Source organism: Cariama cristata, unplaced genomic scaffold, assembly GCF_000690535.1.
Source record: "Cariama cristata isolate BGI_N322 unplaced genomic scaffold, ASM69053v1 scaffold12444, whole genome shotgun sequence".
NCBI classification, from domain to species: domain Eukaryota; kingdom Metazoa; phylum Chordata; class Aves; order Cariamiformes; family Cariamidae; genus Cariama; species Cariama cristata.
Genome location: NW_009612420.1, coordinates 42,979 through 54,999, shown reverse-complemented (window position 1 = coordinate 54,999; position 12,021 = coordinate 42,979). Strand labels below are relative to the sequence as shown.

Sequence of the window (12,021 nt, the reverse complement as noted above, 5' to 3'; positions counted from 1 at the left end):
TTTGGGCATGTGTGCTTGCTGCTTTGCAACGAGCAGAGATGCGTTGTAGGTCTGAGCTGAAGATCCTTCTAGTGCTGCCAGAGATGCTTGTTCTTAAGGCGGTCCCAGCCATTTCTGAAAAGCTATCTGAGCTCTTTTGGCTTGTCTCTGGGTAGTCGGTCATGGGGAATTTGAGCAAAAATGGCCTAGGTGCTTCCAGGATGTGGGGAGGGGGAAGCCCACTAGGAAAGTTGCCGTATAAGCCCTTAGAGTTGTTCTTGGGGCCAACCCTGCATCATGGAAGGCAGATCTCTAATCCTTACTCGTCTGGGAGGAGCAGGCAAGTTAGACACTAACTGCAATTTGCATGTCCTCAGTGCAACAGCACAATTTGTCTGAATTGCCTCTCAGCATGGAAGGCCTGGAACAGGGTGGTGGTTTGCAGTGTTAGGGGACCTTCCTTGTTGTGCATCCTGTGTTTGGAGCCCAGGGACGCAAGGACTTTGCTGCAGTCTGTCTTCTTCATCTTAAGGCTATGGCAGGAACTGGAGCAGAGCAGGAGAGCTCTTTTTTGCCTTTTGTTGCCTTCCTTATGAATAGGCACTGGAGGGTGGCATGGAGAATCAGGCTGACAGAAGGCAGTAGTAGCGATAGGACAGGTGAACCTCTGATTTGGAGTTGGCAGAGTCGGCACCATTTGGGAAGCAGGAGCAGTATGCAGACAGTTACTCCTGGCTCTAGAGTCATAGGAATAGCTGGGAGTTGGAGCAACTGTATTGGTTCCACTTTTCTTCAAAGCATGCTGCCCTAGTGCTACCTCCTGAGCAGGGAAATAAGGTAAATAGAGGCTGGCTTGCTGCAGGCAAGAGGGAGGATCCTGCATGCATAGAACAGAGCCAGTCAGACATTCAGAAGCATTCATATCTGGATTATCTGTGTTTTGGGACTATTGATTAGATCTTGAAGTCAAGAATTTGATCTGGTAAGGAGAAAGGCTCAAGTGATGATGTGAGACAGACTGATTGTTACTCAGACCTGTGCAGACTGGAAGCAGATAGGATTTCATTGTAGACTGATGGTAACCCTTCAGCTCCCCAGACAGCCATACACAGATGGCTGATGCTTCTGGTTCTGCCCTGATGCAGCCCACCGACTGGGTTAACTGCAACATTGCATCCCCTCTTTTGTGAACAGGAATAACAAAGCCACGTGCGAGGAATATGTACACTTGGGTCCTGGGGCTGCAGCTTTCCCATGGTTGGGAGCAGAGCTGTAAGATGAGCCAGGTCTCCCTCTGTCAGTCCTGTGTCAGCAAGGAGCAAGTATTTCTGCAGGTCTTTTTGGAATTAATTTGGAATATGGGCTTTCTTCTGAGACTTGGGGCAATGCTGCAGCAGGATGCAGAGCATTGCCTCTAACTCGATTTCCCCTGAAGGGGCTGGGAATTGAGCCAGGAGAGAGCAATGTCCGTGACACTGAGCCTTCAGAAGAGATGAGCAAGCTTAATGCGGAGATGCGCTGCTGGTCTCTGACTGCAGGAAGGATTGGTGGTCTTGGATGCAGTAAGGCCTGGGAAGCCTTCCTGAAATGGCGCAGCAGGATTTTTATGACAGCTTTTATTGTTTCCTAATTGGATGATGTCTGGAAGCTACTTCTAGCTAACAACTGCAGCTTAAGCCAGACACAGTCTGAGTTTAGTGCCTGGGATATATTTGAGATTGGTGATGGGCCACAAAGTAAAAGCATGTGGATGTCACAGAACAAGAAGGTCTCAGTGTCTTGCAGCAGCCAGTATCTCCATATCGCACTGTCAGCTCTTCAAACTGTATGCCTTGCTTTGTACTAGCTGTCTGGATTTGCAGCCCCTCATACCTTCGCGGTCACCGCCTTCTCAGTGGCTTCTCCTGGGTGAAATTTTTGTCCTTTGCGCAGAGCGTTTCCTTGTCAGAGCTGAGCTAGAAAGGCGACGGTGCTGGCTGGCATAATAGCGAGCAGCCCATTGTGTCTGGCACGCCTCCGTTCAGACAGGAGGGAGGAATTCCCTGTTGCTCTGTTACGCAGCTGAGTTAGTGGTGTGTCCGATCCTGTTTCACTTTGCTGGCTAGACCAGTGGTAGGCTTTCTGGCAGGTGAGCCACCATCACGCTTATTGCTGGAATGCCTGCTTCTCCTGACCCTCTGTGGGTTTCACCGGATCAAGTGAAATTCCCCAGGTGTTCCAAGCACAACATCACAGCTTTCTGGAGCACTTATTTCCTGTGTTTAATCTAATAAACCTTTCCAGAGGGAAGGAATTACATCACTAGGACTTCAGAAAGAATGTCTAACCCTGACTCCTGCTGTTCTGGTGTGTGTGATGGCCCCCTCTTCTCACCCCTCAGAGGTGCCTTGGGGTGCTTGGTGCTTCCTCTAAATGTCTTGTTTTCAAATGCTTTGAGCCAAACAGTTTTCCTCTCCAATTTCTATTATGGACTGACAATTACTGAAAAGTTTTGGTTGAAACCATGCGATAGAGTTTAAGCCATGGCTGGTGTTGAAAATAGCTTGTCTGTGCTATGAAAATGGCTCAGCTTTTCTTTTAGAGGCCCTTGATTTAACAGAGGAGACGAGTGACCTGAGTTTCTCTGTATCTTTCTTTTGTCATCTCTGTGAATGCACATCAGAGGAGGCCAGGCAGCACACCTTTGAAAAACAGAAACTTGCACATGTATGGACTTGAGCCATCCAGTTTAATCCCTGAAAATTTTTCACATTGAAATCAAGTTGGCCTGGGACCAAGCATGACTTTGGACTTTAGTTGCAGACTCATACTTAAGCAGCCTTGGTGTGGCCCAGGCGCTTTGAACAAGGAGTCCCTCTCCCCTGCTGCCTTTCCAACACATAGAAGGGTCCTAGAGGCAAAGAGATGGTAGATTTGAATGCAAAAGGTGCCTCTGGCTTTGAGAGCCCCTCTTGCCCCTTCCCCTTTCTTCCATCCTTGTTTAAGGACGTTGCACATCTGTAAAGTCACAGGCTCCGTCTGTGTCTGGATGCAGGTGTGTTTTGAGGTTGTATTTAATTACATGAACTGCCGTTCCTCTCTTCTGCAGAGCTGCTTCCTTGTGCAACGCACAGTAGATCTTGCCCTTGCAGAGCAATCAGTTAATTAGTATTCTGTGTGTTTGGGTGGCCACTGCTCCCAGCTCTCTATGTAGCACTCAGGCTTGCTCTGGACTGCATATTAATATCGGGGTTTCTGGTGGCACTCAGCATTTATATTTATCAAGGGTTTTGATTGACAGGAAGTTATTTTCATAATGTCCCAAGGAAAAAAAAGATGTAGGTCTTGCCTGCAAGAGAAGCACCTTTCACTTGGGAATGTCCTGGTTGAGATCTCTCCTGTCTGCAGGTTACTTAGTGCTATGTGTTTTGTGTATTTGGAGCATGTGTCCCATTCACCTCTCTTCTCAGGATGAAACTAGTCAGGTGGCTGCTGTGTCTTTTCCTGAAGATTGCTTTTCCATTGCACAGCTGCTTCCTCCCACAACCGGTGAGCTGGGCCCAGGGGACTGTCAGCGCTCTGGCGAGTATCCTGGCAGAAAGCAGGACCTGACTGCACTTGTGCTCTGTGCCAGATGAGCAGGGCAGGCTGAGATAGCATGGTTAGCCCCTTTATAGTCTCTGCTTGACATCACAGCCTCTCTGTTCTTGGGGAGTTTTTGGGGAGATATGTAAACAAATGCATTTTCTTGTATGGAACATTTCTTGGAAGGATTTAAGTTGTTGCAACATAGCCTGGCAGTAGGACAGGGTTTTTCTTGACTTAATTACTTAAAATACAACCACTTTGAGCAATGGAAGTTTGAGAGTGTTAATGACACCGTGTGCCGTGTGATTAACGGGGCACATGGCCATGAGCTGTGTGCCTGGAGGAGACGTCTTTGTCCTGGAGGGAATCATTGTGTGACCATGTAGGTCTCCATACTTTAGCAAAAGAGGGATCAGCAAATCCTTGGCCTCTTTATAGCTGTGCCTCTCTTTGCTTGCCGTTCAGGGCAAAACAGGCTCTTAAAGGTGTGCAGTAGGGAGTCAAACACTGAGAATTGTCCTTGTGCTGGAGGGAAGGCAGTGTCCTGACAGGAGTGCGAGGGTCCGCAGCTGTCCCTGCCACTGCGTGCTGCCTGCTGTTTGTGCAGGGGCAGCCCGGGCCCCGGGCAGCACCTCTGGGGCTCCGGTTCTGGGCAGCCTCCATTTAGCTTTTGGGGGAAGCATCTCCTGGAGGCTGCTCATGTGTCTGGAGCCAGCCTTGAGCTCAGCCTTTCCCAAGCTGAGCAGCTCCTCTGTGCCCTTGGATTGTTTTCTTTGTTCTTGACTGGGGAAATGAGACCCCAGAGCTGAGCTGTTTGGGCAGCGATGAAGGCTTCCTTGGGATGATGAAGGGTTGTCCACTGAGTGTGAGTTAGCTGTAGGCACTTCTAAAAGCCTTAGGGTTAATCCCTAGGAATGGAGTTTACTTGGGAGATAATATCAAGAGACGTAATAAACTTTTCCATTGTGTTTCCAACCTGCAGTACCCTCACTTCTTGAAGAGAGAAGGCAACAAGCTTCAGATCATGCTGCAGCGGCGGAAGCGATACAAGAACCGAACCATTTTAGGCTACAAGACTCTGGCTGTGGGGTCTATCAACATGGCTGAGGTGAGCAGCATCTCGTGTGATTTCTGTTTACAAAGGTGGATATTTTCCCTTTTCTTTAAACCCAGTATTGTCACTTTCCTCATTGAAAAGTAATTGACAGGATTTCATATAGCTGTCTTAATAATTATAATCAGTGTTCACAGGGCAATATTTTAAACAGATTTTGCTACTGAGGAGTAATATTGGACATTTTCTGGGTAGTATCTTGAGAGCTGAAACTTTCACAAGGCTAGCTTATTACCTTGTGAGGGTTATGTTGTTGTGTGGTTTTTTTTAGAGTTAGGGGGTCCAGATCGTAAGTACAGATAAGGTCACTTGCGCAAGCCTTCCAACCCTAAGAAATGTTAAAGCAAGGTTTGCTGTGCTTCTCTGTGCCAATGTATGAGAGTTCAGGATCAAGTAGTTTCTCTCATTTTGCTTGAAACACCCTTTGCAATTCTTATTTCAGGGCTGTTGGTAATTTAGGTGGAGTTCTATTCATAAGAGGTAAATGATAAAATTTTCAGATTTACATTTGAAAATTAATAGTGGAATCAAGTATGGATAAATTACTCACTAAGGCTTTCTAAATGGCTTAGCTCCATGCTTCATTATTTTGTGCTCTCTTTAGTCTCTGCTGTCTCTGTTTCTGAGTATTTAGAGATGGGCTTAGCAGTAGCCAGTTCAGCTTAACACCAGTATTTTTTATCAAACTGCATTCTGTCAAAAAATCATTTCCATCCAAAATAAGCTAGTGTTATGCTGTGGTGAGTCACTACTATATTAAATAATTCATTATAAGGACCACTCCTTGAGTGTGAGTTCACCTTCCCTTGAACTTGCGGTAGATGGTGAACTTGGTGAACTCCCCATTTGAATTGGCCAAATTCTGATTTGTGGTGTTGTAGCTAACATTTTTCCTGAACGGTGTTTGATTTGTTGAAGAACTAGAAACTAAATACTGCTGTAAGGCAGAAAACATGTGGGTCGATTAATTAGACCCATCAATGAACTTCTGAGTGTTGGGCATTTGCTGCTGCTGTGTGTGGTTTTTCTTACGTCTTTTTGTAATGTCAGCTGCCTGAGGTTAGAAGGTCAAAAATTTGCAAAGGTTCACTGTGTTAGGAAATAGTTGCTCTCCAGCTCATCTGCAATATTTCTGAAATTGAAGACTTCAGGAAAACTTTACATACACACCCCCTCTTCCCCTTTACAGTTTATTGAAATTGAAGACTTCAGGAAAACTTTACACACACACCCCCTCTTCCCCTTTGCAGTTTACAGTATAATGACCCCTAAACAGCACTGACACATTTCTGGGAAAAAAAGAATAATTTTCAGCTGTTGAAACAAAGCAATGAATTGGAGTTGTGAGTCTGAGCAGAGTTTAAGAATAGGGGGGCATATGTTCCTCATCAGCTCAAGTCTTTTTAAAACCACGTGAGAAGCTGACAAAGCCTGGTGTGTGTTAGAAAGCCAAGGTGCAGCAGGCCTGGGGAAGTGCTTTCTGACTCTGGTGGGGCAAGAGAAGCACATAAATCTTAGGTTCTGGGGAGAGCCCTGTGAGCTATGAGTGGCAAAGGAAGGAGAAACTCACACCGAGATGTCCCTCTGCCTCCGCTGTTATCTTGTTTTTCGTGACCCACTGCTTCATTATCCTGGAGTGGTCACCTCCTCTGAGATTCAGGTGCCAGGAGCAGAGATTTTTGCTTTAGGAAGCACTTTGCATCTGTATCTCACCAAGAATTTTTGCCTTTACTGGCTCTTCTACTGGACTTTAACACAAAATTAAATTCCTTAATTAGGTTTTCAGAAGGTTGGTAACTTGATAATTCAAATCAGTACTGTGCCATGGAAGCAAATACATAGTAATGAAGTAGTAAAGTATTGTGCTTCAAGGGTGAGCTAATCAACTGTCAAGCTCAGAACACTTTTTCCTTCCATCACTTCCATTAGTAGTCAAATAAAATCTCAACTAGCATTGTATAGTGCCTGTAAGTGGCTCCTGCAGTTGCAGGGTGTTGGCTTGCTTCTGTACTTGGAAATGTGGAGTAACTCTTAACATAAATAACTCTTGTAGTATGCAAATGATGCAAGCTTAAATACATTTAAATGCAGATTTGTACTGCTTAATTTCTCTCCCAGGTCATGCAGCACCCAACAGAAGGTGGCCAGGTTCTGAGCCTTTTCAGCAACATCAAAGAGGCTGCAGTGAAGGTAGCAGAAATCTGGATCTTCTCCTTGTCAAGTCAGCCCATTGACCATGAAGACAGCACTATGCAGGCCAGCCAGAAAATCAAGTCTACAGGTAAGAGTACAACCACATGCTCTGAGGACTAGTGTCTTCCTGAGCTAGCTGGAGTTAAACCCCACCTGGGCTTAGATGCTTCCTGGGACCAATGAGAACTGGTTTGCACAAGTTGCTGTGTCTGTAACTGATTAATGCAAAGAAAACCCACTTTGCAAACCTGTTGCTGTATAAGCAGGGAGTGTGACAGGAGTGGGGGACTGAATTATCAAAGCTTCTCCTGTGTATCACACCAGGCCTGAGCCATCTGGCAAGGGTTAGCTGTGTTCTTGCCAACACTCTTCCAGCATTACTGGGGGTGTGTTGAGAACCTGTAGCTTCTCACCTGGCTAACAGTGTTGTATTCAGGAGATTCTCATTTAAGCTACTCTTCCAACTTTTTTCCTTTGAGTATTCTACAATAAGTTTCATTAACTTAGAGGAGACCTGCAAACCTGCAACATGTCAAGGGTTAGCTGTGTTCTTGCCAACACTCTTCCAGCATTACTGGGGGTGTGTTGAGAACCTGTAGCTTCTCACCTGGCTAACAGTGTTGTATTCAGGAGATTCTCATTTAAGCTACTCTTCCGACTTTTTTTCCTTTGAGTATTCTACAATAAATTTCATTAACTTAGAGGAGACCTGCAAACCTGCAACATGTTTTGCTGTGGACTGTGGCCTGGTTTAATGAGTGTAAATCCATAGTGTTGTGCACCGTATAGGGAAGTCATTGGGTTTCTACTCGTGACAGTCTTTTTATGTCGTACCAGCCTTCTGCTCACTGCTAGAAAAGTGACCTGTTGAAGGTAGTGCACGCAGGTGCTTGTGTGTTGTTGCCTGAGGCCAGGCAGCTCCCCTGAAGTGTCATTTCGATAAAGGATTTAGACTCTCCTGGCATATCGACTTGCTCCTTTAAGCCAGTTATGCCCATGTTAGGGGGAAAAGTAATTTCCCTTGTGGAGAAACCTGTTTAGTTGCTGCTGTCTACCAGGTGGCTCTTTCCAGGGTAAAAGGGGTGGTGTTCCAAGGAGCATTATCTGTGTGCTGGTCCTTCCTTCCTATGAGATATGTTTCTTCTTGTTCCTTACCTCCAGGTGGTTCCCATCTCAATCGTTCTAGTGCAGATAGAAGATAAACTAGCAGGCATCTCCTTGTGTGCCTCCTTTCTTGATTTGTGACTGTTAGTTGGCCTTCTCTGTTCCGGAGATGAGGCTGTCCTCTCACCTTAAAGGAGTTTCACAGGATCTCTCCCCTCTTTCCTTCCCTTTCAGACAACTATTCCGAGGAAGAGTACGAGAGCTTCTCTTCTGAGCAGGAGGCCAGTGATGATGCCGTACAGGGCCAGGTACTGTTTAGGGCATGGCTTCTCCCTGTGAGAGCTTCAGTAGAGCGTGTACACTCTCAGCTTATGCTTAAAACTAAAAGGCTACTTCTTTAGCTAAACCATGACAGTGCGAGACTGTCACCAAGTGTTTAGCTGCAGTGGCAGAAGGCCTGCACAGTAAGCCATTTCTTCCACCACGCTGTGATTTATCTGTTCACGTGTTTGGACTTGAGCTCCCTTTAAACACTGAAACATTAGCATCCTTGTGTGTTTCTCTGCTTAATGGTCAAAGGCATCAGTTGATTGCTTCTGTAATGCTGATTGGATTCAAAGAGCCCAACTAGATCCCCAGCTGTAATTAAAGGACCGGTGGGGTCCAAGTCAGTCTTTAGTCTTTAATACCTTCTGCAAAATAGGTCCTTACGGAGAACTCCCTGGCTAGATATGAGATGCTTTTGAGTTTGGGTCTTATTTGCCTTCAGACTCTGGCATCACCTGCCTTCCACCTCTTGGAGGGTACTGAGAGAGGAACCCACTGAAATGTGGGGCTGTGACTATCCTTGTTCCTTGAATGTAGAACTAGGGCTGTTTTGCCTCTCTAAGCTGTTATTCCTGGTACTCTGCAGATCCGGTTCACTTCCTTTTCTCTCTGCCATCATAACTGCAATTGAGGCAAATGCTGAAAGCCTGGAAGACAGAGCAGCAGGTTCATCTTCATAGAGGGAACGTTTTTAGCACTTAAATGCTCATGTGTCCCCATATCACAAAGGTAACACAGGAATCCTCTTTCTGTTTAGGATTTGGATGATGATGAATACGAGCTGGGGAAGCCTAAGAAGCAGCGGAGATCGATAGTAAGAACGACGTCCATAACCAGGGTCGGTGGAAATTAGTTTTACTAACACTGACGGGGTTTGGCCAGGATGCGCAGTGCATGTGGCTTATAGGAGCAGCAGAGAGCTTGGGGGCATGGGCACAGCATGAGAAGAGCTAGCGAAAGCAGCCAGTTCAGGGAGCGGGGCCATCCAATGTGTGTGTATGTGCTGTCTTGAGTGTCATTTGGCTGCAAGGTTAAGGGAGCTCCAAAAATCATGTAAGTGTATGAAATTCCAGCCCCATGAAGAAGCTGGTGCAGGACCCATGCTCATGTAAGCCCTGAAAATAGCTTTAAGTGAAGGGAAGCTCTTCTGTTTGTGCTCTGTATGGGAGAGACCAGTGGGAAGGTTTCAAGATGAAGTAGCTCAGTCAGAGGCTGGAGCTTGACAGATAAACCTGAGGTGGTGCATGTGGTGCTGAGGCAAAAGAAATAGCTGGATATTGAAAGCTTTGGCAAGTCACATGCAGCTATCCACCCTCTCTCACAGCAAGCATGCGTATGCCTCCAAAGCTGCACTTCTCTGTGGAGCAGTGACTTGTGCTTGACCACACCATAGTGCAGCTTTCTGCTTACACAGGTGTTTGTGCATGTCTGTGATGACAGTAACTCAGAATCACCGGGATGGGCTAGGTTTCTTTTTGGACTTACTCTTAAGTTTGGAGATCATTGTACCTGTGTGAGGCTGTTTCCGAAATCCATGTTTTGATGAGGTCTGAAAGAATCCCTGTTTTGACCTGAATCTGACACTAAACAGATCCTCTCTGTGAGAGGAGGAGCATGCTAGTTCATATCCTTGGTGTCCTTAGTACTGTTTTTAAGAGTCAGTGACCAACCAGGACAACACACACCACTTGGTTATTAAGCAAGCAACTGCCTCATAAGAGTGATGTCATTCTAGCCCTGACCTCTGAACTGATACTGAATCTCCAGTGCATGGGGCTGGTGCAAAACTGGGTTTGGTGCTGCCAGTTAACATCAGCCCATTTCCAAACCAGACCTCCTGTCTGCCAGCTGTCAAACCATTCAGGCCAGCAAACAATTCTTGCCATGACACCTCAGCTACTGCACACCATGTCCTCCCTCCAGACTGCCATGCTGGTCCAAGATGGTCTGTGTGATGGATGGTTTTGTTTGGCATCCTGAGCCCGAGGACAACTCTCGCTATCGTGACAGCATCTCAGCCTCACAAGCGCATTGGGGACAGAAATAGGGCAGTCTTTGTTTGAGGCCTGGTGGATTTATTTCACCTAAACTTCAGCTGTCTAGAAGGTGGTTGCAGCTCACAGGATTTAAGTTCAGAGGTGAAGGGCTAGGTTTGGAGATGTGGGGCAGTGTGTAGTGTGTGAGGCCAGAGTGGGAGCAAGCGGTTGGACTTGCAAGAGGAGCTCACATGAGATACAGGAGAGCCAGCAAATGAGGAACTTTCTTTGCCTAAGAGTGACCTAATGCCGGCCATTTTTTTTCCTCCCTTTCCTCCTGACATAGGGATGCCACCTCAAATGTTCTGTACCGGCACTCACACCTGGACCCTTCTTCCTTTTCTTCAAAGTGTCCATGTTAGGTTGGCCACTGACAGATGGAGGACTGGACAGCTTGTGGCAAATCTAAGCTGTTTAGTCCTGCAAGAAAGAGAGAGCTCTTGGGGGCAAGTAAAGACAAAGCAAGTGCAGCGGTTTGGCTTGTGTTGCTTTGGACTTGATGCCTGCTGAGTCCAGGATCTGGGGGCATTGGACTCAGAAAGCATTTTTCTGATAGGCAAGTGCTAAGGACGAGCCCCACAACTTTTCTACAGTGCTGCTAGTCAAATAAATGAGCCTGCCAGGATGAACTGCAAGCTCCTGGAAAAAACAGTGCTTTGTTGGTAGAAAACACATTCATACTTTGGGTCAGCGGGTAGATGTCTGTGTTGGCTTACCTTTATTAAGAATTGGAAAAGATGACTGTCAAATGTTTGCCAGAAATATATCAAACAGGTATGGGAGGCGATCTGGCAAACAAAATAAGTTGTTACCCACTGTGTGTCCAACCAAGAGTCATGTGCCATCCACCAGGGTCAGAAGGTTTAGAATGCCTGGTGGAGTGGGACCTGGTTTGTTGTAATGCAGGAAAGGAAGCATCATAGGTGTGGAAAAGCCGATTTCAACATAGGCACAGCAGAGACTTGGTTTGTGGTGCCAGGAGTTGTTTGATTTGAAGCAGTGGCTAGAGCACCAGTGTCAGGTGTGTCTGGGCTTCTTGCAGACTGGGAGAAAACAGTTCGCTTAACGCTTTACTAATGTAAAAGTGTCTTTCACTTGCAGCAACAAAACTTCAAGCAGAAGGTTGTGGCATTGCTGAAGAGGTTTAAAGTGTCTGACGAGGTAAGGAATTAATTCTGTAAGCCTTCCTGTCTTGTGTATTGCCCTTGGCTTGGTGCATCTTACTTTACTCGAGGAACACTCTCCTGTTTTCCCCCTAGTTCCCTTCTTTTTGTTTTCAAGTCTGCAGTGGATGTGACCTTTCCTTACGCCCTGGCCTTGCATAGAGGCTTGAGGGCCAATTTAAAAATGTGATCAAACATTTTCTAGATCTAGTTTTATCAAAAGCAGATTTTGGCAGCCATGTGTGTACCCATTAGTTTTGCAGACTGCTTTGAAATTATCTTTGACCCTTTCAAAGGCAAGTAGTTCTACGGTGTATATTTTGTGAAGTTGAATCCCAGCCTGTTTGATCATGTTACTAGAACAGCCAGGCAAGACATGAAAAACTTGGATAGGGAATGCAGATCCACAGGAGAGTCAGCTGTCTGGTCAGAGCTGAAAATGGACGAGATCCAGTACCCAGGAAACCTGTGTAACATTAAGTATCTAATGTAAAAACAGTTAACATCTCACCTGGCTGTATGGCTGTGTGCTGATTTT

General features: G+C 46.1%; 1 protein-coding gene across 1 annotated transcript in view; it reads left to right on the top strand.

The window, feature by feature from the left end:
• LOC104160499 (phosphofurin acidic cluster sorting protein 2-like) overlaps positions 1 to 12,021 on the top strand; it is a 67,686-nt gene that overhangs the window by 21,423 nt on the left and 34,242 nt on the right. The window contains 5 exon segments of the mRNA XM_009698628.1: positions 4,529 to 4,654; positions 6,779 to 6,941; positions 8,192 to 8,265; positions 9,042 to 9,122; positions 11,422 to 11,481. Coding sequence (XP_009696930.1) covers positions 4,529 to 4,654; positions 6,779 to 6,941; positions 8,192 to 8,265; positions 9,042 to 9,122; positions 11,422 to 11,481 — 504 coding nt within the window.